Raw genomic sequence first — 23560 nt, 5'->3', positions numbered from 1 at the left:
GGGGTGTCAGGGCTGACTGGGCCACATGTCTCTTATCACCAGCAGGTTAGCCTGGACTTTTTTTTTGGGCCACACTGTGGGGTTTGCGGGATCTTAGTTCCCCAGCCGGGAATGGAACCCATGCCCCGGAAGTGAAAGCGCCGAGTCCTAACCACTGCACCACCAGGGAATTCCCTAGCCTGGACTTCTTGATGTGGTGGCGGTGACAGGGGTCCCCCGGGTAGCAAGAGAGGAAGTCCCAATGCACGAGCACTTTTCAAGCCTCTGCCCATCACCTTTGCTGTTGTCTCAGTAGCCAAGCAGATCCCATGACCAGGTCTAGAGTCGGGATGAGAAGGGACAATTCAAGGGCAGGGCTGCAGAAAAGCTGAACATACTGGGGGTATTGATGGGCCAAGCTGGTTCCGGAGCTACGACGTTTACCATCACAGCCCCCAAGGTGTAAACAATGAATAGTCCGCTCCAGCCCCTCCAGGGTGGCAAAACTCAAAGTCTCTCAATTCCAGCCCAAGGGATCCTCTCCTGCACAGACCCCCACTGTCTCTCCTCTCCAGGGACCCAGGAGTCTAGGCTTCCAGCTCCAGTCAAAATCCCAAGCATCTTTTTTCCCCTTTAAACCCCGAAAGAACAGACACACAATAGAATTTCTACTTTTTTATTCACTCCTCCAAAAAGCACCACAGGCCAACCCACCCTTGATTCACCTGCCTTCATGGTTTCCTACCTCAGTGGACACAAGTCTCTCCATCATTATCCAGACAAGTATGAAACTCAGCTAAGGTCATGAGGCTTTTGTGCCTCTTCTGCTTCTGGCGATGGCAACGCCAAGATTCACCATACTTTTCCTTGAATTTCTGCCTTCAAGGGCCTTCCAGCCTGCAGGTGCCTTGTAGATACACCCTGATGGCAGCCAGCAATCCATCCAAAAGGGAGCCTTAGTCTTTTCTGCTTGGATGCTCCCAGAGACAGATGCCTCACTAGCAACTTGCTGCCTCTACAGAGCCTAAAATTCAATCCCTTTAAAAGTCATAATTTAAAAGGCAACCACTCTAAAAGATAGTCGTGACACCCAAGAGTGCCAATATACAACTACACAAACACAATCAGCACACCCCACAATGGACAGCAACACGTGAAAACAAAACTGGGTCTTGCTTTCTCAGATTTGATCTCAGGCATGATTCCCATTGGCATGAGGGCAGAGGGAATTTGGAACAGAGACACGTAGAGAGCAGAGATGTCAGACTGGACCAAGTCAGAGATGGTGGCAAAGCGGCAGGAAGAGAGGAGGGCACTCCGAGCAAAGGCATGGGGGTGAGACTACCGTTCGGGCTCCCAGTGTGCCAGCTTCCAGGAGGGGCTGCAAGTTCGTTGCTGTGCACGAGAGAGAATGCATGTACATACGTGCATACACTGAATTCTCACCATAACCCTGTGAGGTAGATGCCATTTGCTGAGTGACTTGCCCAAGGTCACCCCCATGGTCAGTCAAAGGGCTGTCTGACCCTAGAGCAATGTGCACAGAGTTCCCTGTGATAATGGGAAGTGTTCTAGGGCTGTGCTGTCTAACACAGTGGCTACTCACCACGTGTGCCTGGTGCAACGGGGAAACTGAAGTTTACATTTTAGTTACTTCTGATTAATTAAAAAATTGCTACTCATCTCAGTTATTGGAAAACTATCCAAGATAATTGGGACAACTTGGGTATATGAATCGACTTCTCCAAATATGAGTTTTCTGAAGTCTAAATTGAGGTCAGATATTTCTGATGAAAATTTATCATCTGAATTGAGATGTGCTGTGAGAAATACACAGCAGATTTCAAAGACTTAGCGTAAAAAGAATGTGAAATATCTCATTAGTAGTTTCCTATACTGATAACATGCTGAAATGATAATATTTTGGATATATTGAGGTAAAACATATTAGAATTAGTTTCACCTGTTTCCTTTTCCTTTTTTAATGTGGCTACTAGAACATGTGAAACTACCCGTGTGGCTCACATCCTGTTTCTACTGGACAGCACGGCTCTGCGCGCCTCCTGCCCCTGCACGTGGCAGGCAGGCTTGACGGAGATGCTTGAACGCTGGACTTGAGGAGGAGCCAGCGTCGTACTGGGTATTGCAGATATGGATGAGGGACATTCTCCTAAGGCCGGAAGAGCTTTGAGGACAATGCTTGGAGCCGTTCAGTATAGAGCCAAATGCTCTTCCCCATCTTGGCCATCTCAACTTTGATGGCACAGATTGTGCCGGTGGCGGGAGCTCAAGGTAGACGTGGTGGAAGCGCCCCTCAGACTGGTTACCCTTGCGTTCAGCTGTCAGAGGAAACAGGATCTCGGAAGCGTTTACGGTTCTTGTCCAGCCCTTTCATTTCACAGGTGGGAAAATAAGGCACTGGCCCACGTCACCCGGAGTGACAGTGGCAAAGCTGTGTTTGCTTCCCAGGTCCCCTGACCTCAGACAGGAGCTTCCTCTCCCATGAGGTACTTGTTTCTCCCCCCATCTCACACCTTTTCCCTGTCTTGTGGCAAGAGGCTGATGACCTAAATTCCAGCCCTAGTTCTGCCACTGATTAATGAATTAACTATTTACTAAGCACCTTGTGTGTGTCAAGCACTGTTCTAGGTGCTGGGGGTACAGCAGAGAACAGGACACGTATGGGGATAATAACCAATAAATAGGTAAATAAATAAATAAGGTCATCTTCTACAGTAATAATTGCTACAAGGAAAAATAACCCGCCAAGATGAATAATAGGGGTGGGGGTGTGAGCTACTTCAGTTACAGAGGTCAGGGAAGGCTTCTCTGAGGGGACACTTGAGCTGAGACCTGATTGACAAGAAGGAGCCAGTCGTGGGAAGATCGGGGAGCAGAGCGTTCTAGGCAGAAATAACAGAAAGTGCAAAGGTCCTGAGGCAGGATCCCAGGTGGCCCACTCAAACATCAGAAGGAAGATCAGGTTGATTGGGGGATGGGCGGGGGCAGGAAATAAGAACAGGCAGGGGCCTTGCTGTGTGCTGTTGGGCCTAGAGCCTGCCCTCTCTGGGCTTTGCTTTCCCCATCTAACATAACAGAGATTCTGCTGGATGGCCTCTCAGGTCCTCCCTTTCTGTTTTTGGCATTGAAGCGTTCTCTGACCTGTGGCTTCTCCTCTACTTGGAGCTGGCAGCCTAGAACATTCCAGGCACTGTGGTTTCTGCCTTTGCCTCATTGTGGCACATTCCCACGGTCTGGAACACCTGCCCAGCTGCTCCGTGGGTCCCTTGCTCACTGTGGCATTCTCTGTGTCTCTCGGGGATACCTGAGGTAGCCAACACAGAAGCGTTTGGATCAGTGCAGCAGTACAGTTGCTTTTCCCAAAAGGCAGGTGTATATAATACCAAGGTCAGAAAGGGTTAAGGTTTAATGACAGAAGAAACCAAGACCAAAAAAAGAGAGAAACCCCTAAAGGAGAGAGGGACAGAGGAACAGGGTCCCCAGAGAGCCCCATAATCGCTCAGCACCTCTAAAATGGGGGCAGTCATATCCCTCTCCAGTCAAACTCAGAGAAAGGCAGTTAGTTACCAGGATCCAAATCCATTAGGGACTTCTGGGAGATACCTCTGAGGTAGGGGTTTCTGTCCTTCCACACCCAGAAGGCCTCATTCCTGGTCTCCGGCTACCCCCCAGAGCCCACCATGCCCAGAACTCTTACTTCCTCTCATTTTTGTGGTACCATTCTCCCCACAACAACTGGGAAAGAAATCTGGGTCACCAGGCCCCTAGTGGAGCAATTATTAGAGACCCCTCTATTCCCCAAGAGGAACCAAAGGTCTCCAGCTCTCTCGCACAGCCCCCTATCCCCTCCTCTAGATGGAGACCTTCCACCACCCATGAATTAGGAATCAAGGTCCACAGCCCTCTTGGGAGCGAGGAGTTCTGAGACTCCAGAGAGCCTTCCTCCCCCCAATGAAAATTCAAAGCCCCCTTTGTATGCAGGCCTATCCCCCCCACCCCCCAGAAACCCAGACCTTATATCCCTTTGTGGCTCAGAAGCCCAAGGATTCCAGCTCCCTGGGGAACCCAGACCCCCTCCTCCACGCTAGAGTCCCCGGTGTGATGGAGACCCCCTTCATCAGGAAGCAGGGCTTCCACCTCCTCTCCCCCTGGAGGACTAGACACCTAACAGATCCAGTTTCTACTCTTTGGAGACCAAGATATACCCCCTTGGAGGAGTCCCAAACCCTCAACTCCCTTCAGGAGTTCAGGAGTCTAGGAGTCTGAGGGTCACACCCTCTGCTCCCCCAGAGAAATCAGAAGTCATGTCCCCCGAACTCTATTCCCCTTCAGGACCCAGGATCCAGGCCCCTGTGGGAAGAAGGAATCCAGTTTGCTCACATTTGGGTCTCTTGAGGGCGGGTGGTGAGGGCTGGGCGGACAGTTTGCTGGGGGTCTTCTTTTCTTCGTGGCTCAAATCCAGCTTCCTCTTGCCTCTGGGGGACTCCTGAGGATGAGGGGGTGGGATGGGCTGAGGCCTCCAGCTCACCTCCTCCCTCTCCACCCCACCAGGGTCCGATGATCTCACCTTGGAGGTGCTGCCTACTGTCTTGGAGGCCGGAGAGGCCGAGGAGGCGGCACTGGAGGCCTGCAGTGTAGCAGCTGCATAGCTGGGTCCTGCTGGGTCACTGGCTGCGACTGCAGAGGGAGAAAGCGGAGCCAGGTTGAGAGGGCTGGACCCTCAGACCCTTCGGCTCCTATCCATGGGACACAGAGTGTTGTTCCCAAGACCCGGGAGTGACCCAGGAGTCCAGGCCCCCGGCCCCTCCTCCCTCAGACCCAGGAGTCCAGGCCCCCGGCCTTTACTCATTCAGGACCCAGGTTTCCCGCACTCACCTGGGGGGGTCTTGTTGATCCGGCTGAAGAAGAGAGCCCCGGGTCTCAGGGAGCTGGCGCTCTCATCCTCCTCCTTCACGCGGAACTGGCCGAGCTTGGTCACTTTCTAAGGTCCCACAAGGTCAGCGCAGTGGGAGGGCTGTCAGCAGGTGGGGGTGAAGAGGTGGGGAGAAGGCTCTGGGCGGTGGCAGGTAGAGCTTACCTGGGATGAGACCTCGGCCTCCTCTTTGTCTGGGGGGCTGTGAAACCTTACAAAACTCAGGCCATAGGGGGCATCCTAGGAGAGGAGGGGAGGGAATCAGGGAGTCTGGCCAAGGACTAAGGCTTGGCCCCAATCCCTTTTATTTACAGAAACCCCTTTCTGGCTCTTTCCCTCCTATGGACACACACATCTGGGGAAGTGCCCCCATGATAATGACAAGGATAATAACAGCAAGCTGTCATTGAGCCCTAACTTGGGGTCAGGCTCGGTGCAAAGCCCTTTACATGCACCAGCTCCTTGAGCCTCAGAGCAACTGGCAAAGGCTACTGGGTGTCTAAGCGAATCCACTCTGCGTGCCAAATTCCTGCCTGTGGAATGGGAGGGAGGGCTGGGTATCACTTCTGGAACTCAGAAATGCTCCAGACTCTTTCCCCCTCTGCTGGGTGGATGCAGAGCCATGAGATGGAAGGAGACTGGGTCCGGGATGACTGGCCAAACACGTCCCGGGACAGATCCAGAGGTATAAGAAGTATACCTTTACTGTGTGCTGTCATTACATACTCGGGTCTCGTCATCACAGCTTAGCATCCCTAACTTACAGCAACCCCATAAGGATCAGGAAACTGAAGCCAGAGGTCACACAGCTAAGGAGTGGAGAAGCCAGGTTTTAAACCAGCGTTCCGACTCCAGATCTCGTGATATTAACTCTGAGGCCCAATTCTACGAGGCCCCATCTCCAACAAGTCAGCAGCTCCCCCTCCCAATTCCCCTGAGGTCTTGCAGGTCATCCTTCCTAATCTTCCTCCAGGAAGCGAAGATTCCTATATGGGGAGGACCTCAAACCAATTTCAGAGAATGCAGGGACCCAGCCTCCTTGAAATCCCACGGGGAGACCAACTGTCCGGTCCTCCCAGCCCTCTGGGACTCAACATCGGCCTCTCGCCTCTCTCATGGCTCAGGACCAAGGACCCCACTCCCACCCTGGGTACCTTGCTGTAGGGCTGGCTGCAGACAATTTTGACGCGGTCCCAGCGCTTCTCTGCTGCTGCCCGGACCAACTTGTCGGGCCCAAAAATGCGAACGCGGTTGGAATTTGAGCCACTGCGACTCTCGGAAGGGGACATGAAAGACGAGGTGACCAGAAGGACCTGGGAAAAGGCACAGAGGATGAGAACCAGGCCTGGCTGGTTTCAGTGACACCTCCTAGGGGCTGAAAGAGGGCAGGGGCCTGAGCAGGGACCAGGGAGTCGCCAGATCCAGCTGTACCTCAACCTGCCTCAAGGCCTCTAGACCCTTCTCATTTCTGGGCCTCCAGTCAGTCCTTCTCTGACACAGGCCCCAGAGGGATCCTTCTATTCCACTTCTCTAAATTCTTCCAGAGTCTTCCACATCTGGCCACACGGCGGGAACCCTCAGGACAGGGAGCTTCAGGAGCCCTCCCAGCAGAGGATATTCACAATGACTGGCACAATATTCAAACACCTTATTGTATTTTTTTTTTTTTTTGGCTGCACCACACAGCTTGTGGGATCTTAGTTTCCTGACCGGGGACTGAACCTGTGCCCTTGGCAGTGAAAGCCTGGAGTCCTAACCACTGGACCACCAGGGAATTCCCTCAAACACCTTTTTGAAATGCACAGCTGAGTCAGCAGAAGGGAAGTATTCGAGGCCAGAAATTACAGTGCAGAATCCAAAGAGGTAGGGGAGCTGCACCCATTACTAAGTGACTGTCTCTCAGTTCAAACCCGCCCTCAAAAAACAAACAAACAAAATAAATAAATAATAAAATAAAATAGAAAAAATAAAAAAGAAGAAAAACAAAAAAATACTTTTAAAAGAAAAACAAAACAAAACAAAACAAAACACCCCACCCTTGGTGGCTCAGCTCTGGGATGCTGGGGACATTTCTAATCTCCAGCTGCTCTTTGTCAGGCTCTGCCAGCAGGGGGAGCTAGAGAGACAGGCTGCAAGGCTGGAGGAGGGAGGCGGGATCTGAGCCTTCTTGCAGATCCCCCGAGCAGCGCCCAGGTGTGCTTCGCTCCTTCGTCTGCAGCTGTTCTTCCCCCGGGGCGGCAGATGAACCCAGTTTGCAGCTTCCCAACACCTGCAGAACTGGCCTCACTGCACCCTCTCAGGGACATACCAGAACCAGCCAGGGAGCTCCCCTTCCTCAGGGTCTGAGTTTCAGCTCCAAGGGCCCCACCTCCAAGCTTCGAAACATCTACCCTTCAGTCATGCCAACCTCTTCCTTTTGTTCCTCCAACCCTAAGGGTGGTGACTGCTCCCTGCAGTTGCTTCCACGTCCCACCTTAGTCTTCTGGCCTCTTCAGTTCAATACCTCGTTACTAATTCTTTACGTTAATTCTCTCTGTTAAACTAACTGGTGTGGTTTCAGTCTCCTGGTGGGACCCTGACTGATACAGTGGGTGGCAATGATGTTGGTGTTTGCCCCGTTGCTGACTCCAGGTGGCAGAGAGCTTGATTTTAAAGGGCTCTAGGTGGTGGGAGCAGGAGGGACCAGGAAAGAAAGCCTGTGCTCCAAGTCAAGAAGAAAGGCATCTTAGGGACCATGCCACAGAGCAGACAGCTGGGCCTCTCCAACGGGCAACACCTTCTGTGGGTAAATTAGGGAGAAATGTGCCTTGTGGGGAGAGTCAGTGGGAGGCTTTAGCTCTGGGGGGACAGCAGAGAAAAGCTGAAAAATTCTCTCTGCAGACTCCTAACCGCAGGTCTGTACTCTCAAGGATTTGGAGTAAAAATCCACACTAGTTATCTGCGTGGAAAAACCCAAGGTGAAAATTTTAAGTGGTCCCATGTATGTAGTATCACCTGATGCCGGGGCCAATCCTCTTTGGAGGAACGTACTTCAAACCAGGCCCTCAAAGAATTCCCACAGATACGTTCCCCAAAAGAAGAATTAACAATCACACACACACACACACCCATGAGGCATGAGGAAACAGGCTGCCATGATTTAGGGTCAGCAGAAACCACAAACTGCAGACTCAGACCCACAAACACTGCACATATTGACATTATCAAACACACAATATAAAAGTAATTGTGTTTAATAGTCTAAAGAAATAAACGGAGCTATTAACAGTATGATGCAGGAACAAAAACTGACCAGGCAGTTTTGAAAAGCAGTGGAAGAGCTGCGTGCCCAACACTAAGGGATGAACCATGATTGGTCCAAGTGGTCTGATTTCCTCTGCCAGTGGCTGGTCCAAGGATGGGCAATTCGATGTTAAGAGGAAGGCTGCTGGAGGCTTTTGGGAAAGATTTTCCTTCTTCATTAAAGAGAAACAGAGGATGGAAGAAAACCACTGCTTTTCTGCCATTCCACTCCTCCACTTTCTGCTTTGGATGCTACTAGGTGATGGATGGAGCAATGGCAACCATCTTGTAACCATGTGGGCAAGACCAAAAGAATCAAGAGGTGCCCAACCAAGCACCCTGACTTTGTTCAGTTGCCCAATCAACTCTGGGTCTGCCTAATGCTGGACTTCCCTCCTAAGGAAACAATAAATATTCTTAGGCAGTAAGCCATCTTTAGTTGGGTATAATCTGTTACTTAGTCTCTTTTCTAACTGACATGCTGTGAAATTAGAAAACAAAAGCTTTTTTCTGAGAAAAACATAGACTGTAACTAGGTATCTCTGTGCTCAGCTCTTGATTATGAACAGGAAACAGCAAAGATGACAAAAATTATACAGAAGGGAAGCCAGCTCCCTGGCCTTGACTACACTTGTTTATAAAAGGGCTGATTTTGAGCCGATGGGAGAGCTGAATTACCATCTAGTGACTAAATGAAGGGGCAACACAAGCTGTGGCTGGCAGCTGCCACCCACACTAAGGGGGAGCCTCCCTCTGAATATACTCTCCTCCCATTCATTGTGAAGAGAAAACAACTCCAGTTGTTTTATTATCCAATACTGTCTTTAAGGTTCTAGGATTAAACCTTTATTCTCTAGACTGTGTTAACCTTGCAAGCTTAGATATCCCCTTTGCAGAACTTGGAGGGGTTAAAAAAAAAAAATGTTGGGACTTCCCAGGCGATCCAGTGGTTAAGACTCCATGCTCCCAAGGCAGGGGGCCCAGGTTTGATCCCTGGTCAGGGAACTAGATCCCACATGTCGCAACTAAGAAGTCCGCATGCCGCAACCAAGACCCAGCGCGGCCAAATAAACAAATAAATAAATAAATATATTTTTTTAATGTTGATGATTTTGTAGAAAATGTCAGTAGTTATTAAAATATGTGCCTTTGGCTTGGTTTGTATGGGTGACATCAACGTGGACCAGCCCTGCTCGGCCCTTTTTCCTTTTCTTTCTTGGCTCTTCCAACCGTATCTAGTCTCTGGGCAGAAGCCAGACCTTATAAGGCCCAGAGTCTTTAATTCAGTCTTGGCTAGGAGTTATAACAAAACTTCCAGCAGAAGTTTAATTAAAAATCTTGAGAGAATGGGAGACTATCGACATAGGGGTTTTCAGACTCTGAAAAGATCAAGCCCTAAGCTAACCATTCCACCTTTCTAGGTAGATAAGATAAGAATAATAAAGATTCACACGCCCGATTAGATAAAGTTTTAGCTAAAAATGCACTTACTCTGTTTCCATAATCATAAAGTAGAATTTTGATCTAAATCTGTTTGCCAAGAAGAACAGAAAACTTTTTTTTTTATAGTTCCAAAGACCGTTGATTTTATTTAAAATTTTAAACAGGGAGGCCATTAGACTCAGTGACTCTAGTGCCTTAGGTAGCCTAAGTAAACCAACCAAAATCTAAGCCAGAGTTGGTGGACTCGAATCTAAGAAAATGAAATCAACTAATCGTGAAGAGCCAAGTCAAGTCACTAGATTTTCCCAAGTAAGGGAACCATTTAAGCTCTAGCCAATTAAATAATTGCTTTGCTTTGCTTCCCTGTTTTCTCTCTAAAAATCTCTGTCCTAGCCCATCCACACAGCACCCCTAATCATTTTTCAGTGTTGGCTGCCTGATTTGAATTGTTAGCCCAAATAAACTCTTCAAAACATAATGTGCCTTAGTTTGTCTTTTTACAACTTATAGAACTTTTATTTTATTATTATTATCTTTTTGGCCACACCACGCAGCTTGTGGGATTTTAGTTCCCCGACCAGGGATGGAATCTGAACCCTCGGCAGTGAGAGCGTGGCATCCTAACCGCTGGATCGCCAGGGAATTCCCTAGAACCTTTAGAATAAGAATGTGTGTTCAAGGAAAACCTCACTGGTTAAAATGTACCTTGTACCTTGTAAGGTGGAAAAAGCACTTGATAAAATTCAACACGCATGCATTTAAAAGACTGGCAATATCAAGCATAAGTAAGGATGGGAAGCAAAGAGAACTCGTACACTGCTGAAGGGAATATAAACTGGTGCAACCATTTTGGAAAACTGTCCATTTCTAATAAGGTTCAAACATATATCTACCTGAAGACCCTGCAATTCGACTCTTAGGTATTTACCTAAAAGAGATCTCTATACAGAGGCTTGTACAAGAATGTTCGCAGCAGCTTTTTTCATAATAGTCAAAAAGTGGTGGACTTCCCTGGTGGTGCAGTGGTTAAGAATCCGCCTGCCAATGCAGGGGACACGGGTTCGAGCCCTGGTCTGGGAAGATCCCACATGCCATGGAGCAACTAAGCCTGTGCGCCACAACTACTGAGCCTGCGCTCTACAGCCCACGAGCCACAACTACGGAGCCCGCGTGCTACAACTACTAAAGCCCGTGCGCCTAGAGCCCGTGCTCCGCAACAAGGGAAGCCACCGCAATGAGAAGCCCGCGCAACGCAACAAAGAGTAGCCCCCGCTCGCCGCAACTAGAGAAAGCCCGCACACAGCAACAAAGACCCAATGCAGCCAAAAATAAATAAATAAAATAAATTTATTAAAAAAAAAAAAATGGTGGGGAGTTCCCTGGCGGTCCAGTGATTAGGACTCAGCACTTTCACTGCTGGGGCCTGGGTTCAATCCCTGGTTGGGGAACTAAGATCCTGTAGGCTGCACAGCATGGCCAAAAAAAAAGTGGCAACAGCCCAGATGCCCGTCAACAAGAGAATGGATGAACAAATTGAGATCTACACTTACAGTGAGACTGCTCAACAATAAGGTGGAACAGACCACTGACATATATATGATATGTTAGAACATCAAAAAAACAGTATGTTGAGTAAAGCCAGCCACAAAAAAAGAACACATGCTATAAAATTCCACTTATGTGAAATTCTAGGACAGGCAAGAAAAGAGATCAGTGGTGACCTGAGCTGAGGGTGGCAGGAGTGACTGCAAAGGGACACGAGGGAACTTTCAGGAAGGCCGGCGATGCTCTACGTCTTGATCTGGGGGACGGTTACGCAGGTGTGTACATCTGTCAAAACGCTGACCTGTGCGTTTCATTATATGAGAAATATACCTCAATTGAAAACAATTTCTCACTGCAAGAAAAAAAACCGTATCTTGTAGAAAACTGATTTGTTCACTTAAAATTGTAACCTCTCTTTTTCACACTAGGTTTATTTTTACCCAAAATCAATTCGCTGATTGACCAGCTGGCTCATTATGATCTCACCACTCTGGCTCGAATTCATTCAACCGGTTAAAAAAAGGATTGGGCCAATTTTTTTTTTTTTTTTTTAAATAGTATTTACTTTTTTTTTTTTTTTTTAACTTTTTTGGGTTTATTTATTTATTTATTTATGGCTGTGTTGGGTCTTCGTTTCTGTGCAAGGGCTTTCTCTAGTTGCGGCAAGTGGGGGCCACTCTTCATCGCGGTGCGCGGGCCTCTCACTATCACGGCCTCTCTTGTTGCGGCCTCTCTTGTTGCGGAGCACAGGCTCCAGACGCGCAGGCTCAGTAAATTGTGGCTCACGGGCCTAGTTGCTCCGCGGCATGTGGGATCTTCCCAGACCAGGGCTCGAACCCATGTCCCCTGCATTGGCAGGCAGATTCTCAACCACTGCGCCACCAAGGAAGCGGATTGGGCCAATTTTTAAAATTCAGTGAGTCCCCTACATACAAACTTCCAAGTTGTGAACTTTCAAAGATGCGAATGTGTCCCTGTATGCCAGCAGTTGTACTGTACTACTGTACTTTTCAAGGTACTCTACTGTAAGATTAAAAATGTTTTTTTTTGTGTGTTTGTTTTTTATGTATTATTTGTGTGAAAAGTATTATAAACCTATTACAGTACAGTACTATACTACTGTGTTAGTTGGGTACCTAGGCTAACTTTGTTGGACTTATGAACAAACTGGACTTACGAACGGGCTCTCGGAACGGAACTCATTCATATGTAAGGGACTTACTGTATTTGTAATAGAGCAAAAGGCTTGTAAACATTTGTCACAAATAAAGTAACTAAGAGAGGCACCCCAAGCAATTCGGAATCTCAATTGGCTGCGACATCTCTGAGAAGTTCTGGGACCAGAAAAAAAGGAGTTTTGCTCTCAAGCAGCAGACTGAATGGTAGAACAAACAGGTGCCTCTGGTTGTTTCTGCAACCATGTTGCAATTTCAGCCCCGACCCTGCGCCCCGTCCCTGCCGCACACAGCTCATCACCTGGGTCTGCTCTTTGTCTCCTGGAACCCTGGGCTCCTCCAGAGGGCCACGGTCAGAGTGACTCGCCTCCACGCTGGCCTGGCGCCGGGGAGGCCTGGGGCCTCGCTGGGGGCACCTGGGGCAGGGATCAGCAGGGGGCCCACCCCAAGGCCCTGCTTACCTCGTAGTCCTGCTCCCCGGCCCCTCCGGCTGAGCTGCCCACCAGCACCTCCACGAAGGCCGAGCCGTCGTTCCCGATGTCCACGCTGTGTATCTGCTCCTCCTTCTCTAACTGCAGGGGCGGGAAAGCGCACTCTCAGTGCTGCTCTGCCTCCCCAGCTCCCTGCGGGACCTCGGAAGACGGATGACCCCCATCCGGGCCCCCCTGTCTCCTTGCAAAGTCAACTCGGTGACAGTGAAGACAGGGCTGAGTGGGGCCACTGTGTCCCCTGCACGCAGCACAGGGTGTAGAGTCAGAGCTCGAAAATATTCACCGACCGACTGCATAAGCTCCCACACCCACTTCCCTGACTCCGCCACACTCTGCTGGATGGGCCTCTAACCAGCCACCACGGAGCTCTCCTTGGTGGTACTATGCAGACAAATGGCACATCTGTCACCCCCAACCCCAATCACACAGGGCTCCGGGGAAGCTCCCTGAGGGCAGGGGCCTAGTCTGGTTTTGCTCACCACTGATTCCTGGGTTTGAGTCCCAGCTCTGCCACACGCTAGCTATATGGCCTTGTCAGCTCACCCCTTGGAGCCTCAGTTTCCTCACCTGTAAAGTGGGGATGATCACCCTATCTAGGATTACGCACATAAATACTACGGCCTCAGGGCCTGGCATGTAGCAGGCACCCTGCCGCTGCCAGTCAGGAGGCAATATTAGTCGCTGCTTGATGACTATTTGTCAAAAGAAGGAAAGAGCTGACTGTAGGGTGGCTTCCCCCAAAGTTTCTGCCATTTCTGTCTGACAGTAAAGGCCAGGTGGGGGTGGAAGGCAGTTAGGAACGGCTGAAGCAAGCCTCCTGCTTTCCACTCTGGGGATCTTTTATTTGGCTCCTAGAATGACAAGTTACTACGACCCCCAAAGGTACCTCGTCTGCCACCCTACACCAGGATCATCTGACGGTCCGATCTGCCCTGTCACCTCCCAGTCGGGAGGCGGCCCGGACACTGACTGCACGCTGCTGCCGGCAGAACATCGCTCCAGGGAAGGAAGGAGCCTGGGCTTGTGGGGAGGCCAGCCTGACTTCAAATCCAGCCCTGCCACTTCCAAGCGGTGCAGCCCTGGGTGGCGTATAACCTCTCTGAGCTGCAGTTTCCTCACAAGTGAAAGGGGAGGGTCATCATAATAGTCCTCCTTCCGAAGGGAGTCTAGATGACACGTACTAACCACAACCCACAGCCATTGCAGCGGACATCTAAGTGCTCAGACGTGGCGGACCCGAAATACCTGTATCTTCTCTCCGCCCCACAGCTCTGCGAGACAGGAGCTGTTATTATCTCTATTTCACACGTAAACAAATGGAGGCAGGAAGCGGTTGTATCACTTCCCTGAGGTCACACAGCTGGCGCCCAGGTAACCTGGCTGGGCTAAAATAAAGGTGTCAGCAGGGCTGCATTCCTTCTAGAACTTCTGGGGGAGAATCGTTTCCTTGTCTTTTTTTTTTTAATTATTAAAGCTTTTTTTAAAAATTAATTTATTTTATTTTATTTATTTTTGGCTGCGTTGGGTCTTCATTGAGGTGCGCGGGCTTCTCATTGCAGTGGCTTATCTTGCTGGGTAGCACGGGCTCTAAGCTCGCAGACTCAGTAGTTGTGGCGCACGGGCTTAGTTGCTCCGTGGCATGTGGGATCTTCCAGGACCAGGGCTCGAACCCGTGTCCCCTGCATTGGCAGGGGGATTCTTAACCACTGCGCCACCAGGGAAGCCCGTTTCCTTGTCTTGTTTCCAGTTTCTAGAGGCCCCTGCACTCCTCGGCTGTGGCCCCTTCCTCCATCTTTGGAGCCAGCAATGGCATTGCTCCAACCTCTGCTTCCGTCTTCACATCTCCTCTGACTCTGGTTCTCCTGCCTCCCTCCTTCCCTTACAAGGACCCTTGTGATTACGCTGCACACACACACACCCCCGCCCCAATCATCCAGGCCAATCTCACCATCTCAAGATCCTCAGTTCATCACATCCACAAAGTCCCTTTTGCCATGTAAAGGACATATTCACAGGTTCTGGGATTAGGATGTGGATATCTACTGGGGGGCATTATTCTGCCTACCACACTTAGCTAAGCTCTTCCTGGGCCAGGCATCACTGAATCCTCACAACCACCTTGGAAGGAAGGGTCTGTAACTCTCCCAGCTTTACAGATGGGGAAACTGAGGCTCAGACAGGTAAATAAATGGCTCACATGTCACACATAGCTAGTGACTGGCAGAGAAATTCAGACCCAACTGCCTGACGACAAGCTAACACTGCTTCCCAATTCCCCACTTTCAATCCTTGACATAAAAACTCGACAGCTTGGGAATTCGCTGGCGGCCCAGTGGTTCAGACTCCGAGCTTCCACTGCAGGGAGCAAGGGTTCGATCCCTGGTCGGGGAACTAAGATCCCGCATGCCGTGGGGCGTGGCTGAAAAAGAAAGAAAATCTCTGCCTCTCCCACATTTAAAGCATGGGGCCCTCCATCTAGTAGGCTGTATATATTTGTATTTTAATGAATGGTTCTTATTTCATATACGACTACTTCTACTTTAAACACACACATGTACTCCCCTGTCTTTCTTTTGATAAATAAAAAATCTCTTATAAAAACATGGAAACAACCTAAATGCCCATCAGTTTATGAATGGATACACACTGTATGATATTCCCTACAACGGAACAGTATTCAGCTGTAAAAAGGAATGAAGCACTGATCTAAGCTACAACATGTAGGAACCCAGAAAACCCGATGCTGAGTGAAAGGAGCCAGACACAAAAGGCCACACATTCTATGGTCTTATTCATATAAATGTCCGGTAGAGACAAGTCCACAGAGACAAAAAGTACCTCAGTGAAACATACACACACTAGTGCATATAAAGTAGAAAACCAACAAGGACCTACGGTATTGCACGGGGAACTGTACTTCATATTTTGTAGTAACCTGTAACGGAAGAGAATCTGAAAAAAAATCTAAAACGAACACAACATTATAAATCAACTATACTTCAATTTAAAAAAATTGGAGGGACTTCCCTGGTGGCGCAGTGGTTCCTACTCCATGCTCCCAATGCGGGGGGCCCGGGTTTGATCCCTGGTCAGGGAACTAGATCACATGTGCATGCTGCAACTAAGAGTTCGCATGCCACAACTAAGGAGCCCACCTCCGCAACTAAGGAGCTCTCGAGCCACAGCTAAGGAGCTCACTGGCCTCAACTAAGGAGTCCACGTGCTGCAAATGGGGAGCCGGGGAGCTGCAACCGAGGAGCCCACCTGCCACAACTAAGACCCAGCACAACCAAATAAAAATAAATAAATGAATATATTTTTTTTAAGTTTAAACTAAAATAGTAATATATTTTTTTCTTGAAGATTTAAAAATTAAAAAGAAGGTTAATATCAAGTGTTGATTTAAATGTACACCAGCAGTGTTAAATGCAGATTAATTCAGTAAATTCACTTGAGTGAAAAAAAATAAACAATTGAATTCCCTATTTAAAAAAAAGTACATCGGTGGTTGCCAGCGGCAACCTGGGGAGAGGGGAATAGGGAGTGATCACTTAATGGTTTTCGGTTTCTTTTTGGGGTGGTGAAAATGTTCTGGATTAGACAGCAGTAATGAATGCAGAACATTGTCAATATACTAAAAAACCCTGAACTGTACACTTTAAATGGTTAAAATAATGACCTTTACGTTACGTGAATTTTATCTCAAGAAAAAACAAGTGAGTGTTCAGTAAGGATCACCTGTTAGGAGAAAGGCTTAAGCACAAGACGAGTCATCTGTGGCCCAGGTTTGTGTGCACCTTTCCCAGGAAGACAGAACTCACGACAGTGGAAGAAATGAGACATGGAAGGTTTGCAAAGTCCCAGAGACATCTTATTAAAAAAACTGTTCCAAGACAAATATCATATGATATTGCTTATATGCCGAGTCTATAAAAAAAAAAAAAAGATACAAACGAACTTATCTACAAAACAGAAACAGACTCACAGACTTCGAGAACGAACTTATGGTTACCAGGGGCTAGGGTTGCGGGGAGGCACAGATTGGGAGTTTGGGATTGACATGTACACACTGCTATATTTAAAATAGATAACCAACAAGGACCTATTGTACAGCACAGGAAACTCTGCTCAATACTCTGTAATAACCTAAATGGGAAAATAATTTGAAAAAGAATACATACATGTATTTGTATAACTGAATCACTTTGCTGTACACTTGAAACTAACACAACATTGTTAATAAACTCTACTCCAATATAACAACAACAAAAAAAACCGTTCCACATCCGTGAAAGAATAAGGTAGAACTTGATGCACCATTAAAAAGAATAAGGTAGAACTTGATGCACCATTAAAAAGAATAAGGTAGAACTTGATGCACCATTAAAAAGAATAAGATAGAACTTGATGCACCATTAAAGAGAATAAGGTAGAACTTGATGCCATGACAATGGATCTCCAAGATATAGTTTCTTGGAAGAAGACAAGGGAGAGGACTGTTTACATACAGTGTACTTTCTAAAAGGCGGGGAGGGGTGGATATATATGCTTGTAGGTGGACAGAGTGACCCGGGGGGGCCACATGAGAAACTGCTCACAGTGGCTGCCACAGGAGGGAAGACCTGGGCAGCAGAAATGGGGAGGGTGGGGGTAGGGAATGGAAGCAGGTGGCGAGGAGGAATTTTTCCTTTTCACTGTATACCCTCCTTTTTGTGCCTTCTGAGTTTATGCACCATACGCATATCACACCCATCTGATAAGTTAATAAAACCACAGTGGTTATCTGCAACAATGGAATACTATGCAGCCACACCCAGCAGGGAGGATGAAAGTAACAAAATGAAACTAACAAACGATGCTGGGAAAGAAAAGAGCAGCCAGAGGTGAAAGTACTATATACCGTGCGATTCCATTTATGTACAATCAAAACCAGCCAAAGCTAATCCATGCTGTTAAAAATCAGGGTCATGGTTACCCTTGCGGGGGGCAGTGACAGGAAGGAAGGTGGGAGGGGGGTGTGTCCTGTTCCTTGATCTGGTTGGCAGTACACGGGCTGCAGTTTGTGATGATTCACTGGACTGTATGCTTTGCTGTACACACGTGTCATGTCAAAAGAAGGTAAAAAATTTTAAAACACCACAGTGGCAAACTGGGTGATGAGAAAACCACTGAAACACAGAAACACAACGTGTCCACCTTGCTACTGAACATCTTTTCTAAAGAACACACCTCGGCATCCGGGGGCGGGAGTTACACCTGGGCTGCGTCTCAGCCACTCCCACCGGCCCAGGAGCGGTTAGCAAAGAGGCTGGAACTGCCCTCCTGGGAGCAGGTGATGGGTTGGCGACAGAGCCTCTTTCGGCCACCGCAAACGAAAAAGGCGTGCGGGGCTGTCACGAGCAGAGGGCTGAACCCCAGATGGTAATACAGAGATACTGTGAGATACTATTTGAGGGGAAAAAAATACACAGTAGTAGGAAAATCCACAGATCAATCTACCTGTCTTGGTGTCCTGAAGTTTCCGCTTATCACTTGCTTGAAAAGAACCAAAATTAGCATTTGGTGAGTTTGGAGTCACCCCGCATGCTGGCAAGTGCCAAATGCCACCAGATTTTCCGAAGGGTCTCCAACGCGAAATAAATCGACAACTGCTGTGACAGTGCTGCCTGCTCCAGCACTTCTCCCCTGCAGTTTATTCTCTACCTGGAAACCTCACAGAAGATTCTGTGAGAGGGGGCTTCCCTGGTGGCTCAGTGGTTAAGAATCCACCTGCCAATGCAGGGGACTCGGGTTCGAGCCCTGGTCCGGGAAGATCCAACATGCCGTGGAGCAACTAAGCCCGTGCACCACAACTACTGAGCCTGCGCTCTAGAGCCCGCGAGCCACGACTACTGAGCCCGCAAGCCACAACTACTGAAGCCCGCGTGCCTAGAGCCCGTGCTCTGCAACAAGAGAAGCCACCGCAATAAGAAGCCCTCACGCTGCAACGAAGAGTAGCCCCCGCTCCCCGCAACTAGAGAAAGCCTGCACACAGCAACGAAGACCCAACACAGCCAATAAATAAATAAATAAATAAATAAATAAATAAATAAATAAATAAATAAATAGAAGATTCTGTGAGAACCTAAGTCACATTCTGTTCCTCCTCTGCTCAGAGGTCTTCCACGGCTCCCATCTCATGCAGAGTAAATGCTTAAATCCTTACAATGGCTTTTAGGCCTTACGTAGGTTAGGGGTCCTCTACCCACACCCCATCAGCTCCTACCCCTCTCCCCTGTCAACTCCACTCCACCCACACACAGGGCTCGCTCTTGTCCCTCCAGCCCGCCAGGCACCAGCCTACCAGGCGCCAGCCTGCCTTGGACTCTGTTTCTTTCCCAGGTGCCTGCATAACTCACTCTGCTTGAAGGTTAGCTTCTCAGGAAGGCCTTCCCTAATGCCGTATTTAGAAAAAAACCTCTTGCCACTGCCTCATCTCCTACTGGAGGCATTTCTCATTCCTGTTTTTTCTTTTTTTAATATTTATTTATTTATTTGGTTGCACTGGGTCTTAGTTGCGATAGGCAGGCTCCTTACTTGCAGCTCACCAGCTCCTTAGTTGTGGCCCACGGGCTCCTTAGTTGTGGCACGTGAACTCTTAGTCGCGGCACGCATGTGAGATCTAGTTCCCTGACCAGGGATCGAACCCCAGCCCCCTGCATTGGGAGCGCAGAGTCTTAACCACTGTGCCACCAGGGAAGTCCCTCCTCACTTCTCTTAACCATGCAATTTCCTCCCTAACACTCATCACCTGACATACGTACATTTTACTTATTAACCTGTCAGTCTTTCCTTGCCAACGTAAAGTCTCCACAGGACTGACGTACGTTTGTCTTGTGCTGTCCACTGCACTATGCCCCAGTACCTAAAACAGTGCTGGGCCTACAGAAGGCGCTTCTATGAATGAATGAACAAATGAATCCATCCACTCCCAAGTCTCCAGGGCCTGTCCCTGTGCTGACAACTCCTACAGCCCTATCTGCAGCTCCATGTCCAATCGCTAGCTGTCCCCTGGACGTCCCAAAGTCATAGCAAACCCGGACATCGCAACCAATGTATCACCTTCTCAAGCTGCCCCTTCTCGAGGCTTCCCACTTTGGTGACAGCTGCAATATCCCCTTTGGTCTCCCAGGCCAGAGAACCCTGTGCCTTGTCTGGCTCCTCTGGCTCCCTCGCTCCCCATATCCTGTCTCTTCTTGCTCCCACTGCAACTGGGGTGCAGACCCAAAGGGGATGTTCCTGATCATAAGAGAGCCCAGCAGAATCATCGCCCAGTAATTAACACACGAATCCCTCCCTTTACACAAACACCTGCCTGCTGACACGGCACCTTTGCAAACATTACATCACGGGATTTTCACAACAACCCTGGGCTCAGATCACATTATTCCCAATGGGCAGATGAGAAAACAGGTTCAGAGAAAAGAAACCATTTGCCTGAGGTCACAGGGTGAGTAAGAGGGACATGTGGGGTCTTGAATCCATGTCCCAAGACTAATAAAAAAACATTGGCTCTAGGCAAGTTGTATAACCTCTCTGGGCCTAGTTTCTTCCTTGTAAAAGGGGATAATAAAAGACTCGAGGTCATGGGGTTTTTATGAGGATTCAATGAATTAACCCACGTGAAGTGTTTAGAATGGTGACCGGCAGTTGTAATTTTTGTTCTTTTAGTTCCCTGACCAGGGATTGAACCCGGGCCCTCGGAGCATGGAGTCCTAACCACTGGACCACCAGGGAATTCCCAGGCAGCTGTAATGTTGAATAAATGTTGGCTCTCATTATTCTTACTATGTTAGGGACCTAGGAGATATTTAAATTCCTAAAATCATTCAGAAAATCTTGTGGGGCTGTGTATTTTTCCTGGGAAGAGAATTCTCAGTTTCTCCCTAATTCTCAAAAGGTTCTGTGAACCAAAACTTTTCCAGAACCACTGGGCAAGAGAGAGACAATAATATGTTTTAACTCAATCAGGTAAGCCTTGCCCCCAACATCCCTCCCCAAACACCCCCTACATTCAGAAGGGAGGAATGTGGCCAAAATCAAGAAAGCCAAGGTATGAACACAAAGCAGCGTGACAAAGTGGCTAAGAACACCCACAATAGGTTCAGGTCTTAGCACCGCCACTTATTAGTGGTGATAACAGCCCCTACATTATCCAACTCCATGAAGAGTCAGGTCACACAGGTAAAACACCGAGGCCGGCGGCACCTGGCAAAGAGCAGATGCTTGGCAACACACCTAGCTCGCTTCTCCCACCAGTTTCTTATGCCGGAGAGGAACAGCCTGTTTGGAATTCTGTAACCATCCTGGGTCAAACTACCCTTTCCTCTTTGCCTCCCTCCAACTTCACAGAGAATGTACCAAAGCGCTCAGCATTCCAGACATGGTAGCTTAGACTGGCCACTTCACTTCGCCCTGCCCTATGCCCCAGTTTCCTCATCTTTAAAATGAGGTTGATTGTGGACTTCCCTGGTGGTCCAGTGGTTAAGACTCCACACTCCCAATGCAGAGAGCCCGGGCTGGATCCCTGGTCAGGGAACTAGATCCCGCCTGCCACAACTAAGACCAGCGCAGCCAAATAAGTAAATAAATATTTTTTAAAATAAAAAAATAAAATGAGGTTGATTGGCTTAGATGATATGAGACACCTTCCAGCCCTGAGCCCAGAGACTTTAGAAGGCAGGATACATGGCAATGATTCGCTCTGTTCCAGCTGAGGAAACTGAGGCGCCGAAAGTAGCAGCAACCTACCTGGGCCACACAGCGATTCATCCCTGGCCTAGTGCTTGGATCACCTTTCTCCCCGGGATCACACTGCTCATTTTCCGGGTGAGGAAGCTGACGCCCAAAGGGAAAGTGCCTCCACTCACTGCCAGTTAACTCCAGAGCAGAGTCAGGACCCTGGGTCTCCAGACTTCTACTAAGAAGATGGGGGGGTGGGGTGGGGCAGAATCACCTGGAGCACCACAGAGATGGTCTTCTCGCCCGCCTTGGCTGCCCGCCATTTTCGGTAAGTGTCTGCCTTGAGAAGGTTTTCTGCACAGTAGGTCTGGAGAGAAGAGTGGGAAAGGGAAAGTTAGGGTACAGAGATGAGAGCTAGGTCCCCAGCTCTCAGATTATTCCATTGAGATCCCCCGGATTTAAGTTTCCCTATTAATCCCCACACACTCTGCCTTGAGTCCCCTACAGCATTTTCCCCTGGAAATTCACCCCTGGGCCTTCCAAGGAAGCTCCCCTATCCCTCCTTTTCTCTCTGGAAGTTCCTCTATTCCACATCTCTCTAGAATTCCCTTATGGCCTCTGAGAAGTTCTCCCATGACCCTCCTTAGAATTCCACCAAGTCCCTTTTGTGAAAGGAAAATCAAAATGAAGTCGGTAGTGCTAAAAGGGCTCCTCTAAAATGGAGCTGGGAGGCCACTGAGGAATTGTGACCAGGCAGGTCTCAGCCTGGATGGAATGTGACCTTTTGACCACTTATGGCAGTAAACACAGGCATCCAGAACGTCTACCAGAAACTCAGGATACTTATCGGACACTTACCATAAAGTAACTCATAACGGCCTATCTATTTATGGGACATTTACGCTAAAGTAACTCATGACAGCCTATTTTTTAAAGCCAAATATTTCTTGTATCAGAGGCAATTACAATTCTCTCTAGACGACTTTAACCACCTGGTGACCTTTGTCCTCATAAGCCCATGACTCTCTCTCCCAACACTCTTCCAGTTTTACGGAAATCTGTGTCTCTCTAATATCAGTTCCTAAGACCCCAAATAAAGTTCTTTTTTCTTCGCAGCCCGGATACTGATTATTGCTCAACCCCTTTTAGACTCCAAAAGTTCTCCTAGAGCCCCCTCAAGAATTCCTTTACTTCTTCCAACCTCCTCCACGCCGGTCCCTCACCGAGTCCTGGCTACTGCAGGACACCACATGGCGGAGGCGGATCTCCGGCATGTCAACGTCGTGGGCTTCGCCTGACCAAGAAGATGCTGGAGGGTCTGAGTTTAGGGTGCAGACAGCTGGGGCGCCCGGCGCGGGCTTAACTGCGCAAGCGCACGACGCTCGGGCCTTTCAAACAGCGGCGCGCCGGAGGTCGCGTCAACACTGCGCAAGCCCAGTGCGCCTCTCCCGAGAGAAGCGAGAGGGGCTGAGTTGCCTAGCAACGGGCTTTTCCCGCCTCCCTCTGGCCAAACCGCTCTCTAGCCCCTCCTCCCGGTGACTTTCACACTAGGTTTTCTGGGCGCCTAGCACTGGCGTGGCCTCCAGGACTGGTCCCCAGAAGAAATTCGCCATCCTCACCACCCCAACTGAAGCCTGGAAAGCAAGAGGCCAGCAAATCTGAGTGGATTTTTGCAGGGAGCCTGGAGCCTACCGCAACAGGATCCCCTCCACCGGTTGCTGGCTACCCTCCCCATGCCCGCCACCAACACACACACACACACACACACACACACACACACACAATCTCTGATCTCTCAAGCTTATGCCTGAGGCAGAGAGAGTGGGTAAAGAACTTAAATAAGGGCTTCTCTGGTAGCGCAGTGGGTGAGAATCCGCCTGCCAATGCAGGGGACACGGGTTCGAGCCCTGGTCTGGGAAGATCCCACATGCCGCGGAGCAACTAGGCCCGTGAGCCACAATTACTGAGCCTGCGCATCTGGAGCCTGTGCT

The 23560-nt window shown here is 49.0% G+C and overlaps 1 protein-coding gene and 1 pseudogene across 1 annotated transcript; both read right to left on the bottom strand.

Annotated features, from left to right (window-relative positions):
- The window catches only part of LOC132353967 (carcinoembryonic antigen-related cell adhesion molecule 1-like), a 902477-nt pseudogene that overhangs the window by 207786 nt on the left and 671131 nt on the right, over window positions 1-23560 (bottom strand).
- Window positions 642-22960, bottom strand: LOC132353569 (DNA repair protein XRCC1-like). Its single transcript, XM_059904852.1, has 9 exons — window positions 22793-22960; window positions 21844-21936; window positions 12819-12929; window positions 6067-6225; window positions 5078-5152; window positions 4876-4981; window positions 4568-4677; window positions 4381-4486; window positions 642-3304 (listed from the first exon to the last, which is right to left on the bottom strand). Exons 1-9 carry the CDS (start codon window positions 22841-22843, stop codon window positions 3174-3176), a joined length of 942 nt encoding a protein of 313 aa, XP_059760835.1. The 5' UTR covers window positions 22844-22960; the 3' UTR covers window positions 642-3173.

This window comes from Balaenoptera ricei, chromosome 19, assembly GCF_028023285.1.
Source record: "Balaenoptera ricei isolate mBalRic1 chromosome 19, mBalRic1.hap2, whole genome shotgun sequence".
Taxonomy (NCBI): domain Eukaryota; kingdom Metazoa; phylum Chordata; class Mammalia; order Artiodactyla; family Balaenopteridae; genus Balaenoptera; species Balaenoptera ricei.
Note: the sequence above shows the minus strand (reverse complement) of the source record. Positions and strands in the feature narration are given on the sequence as shown.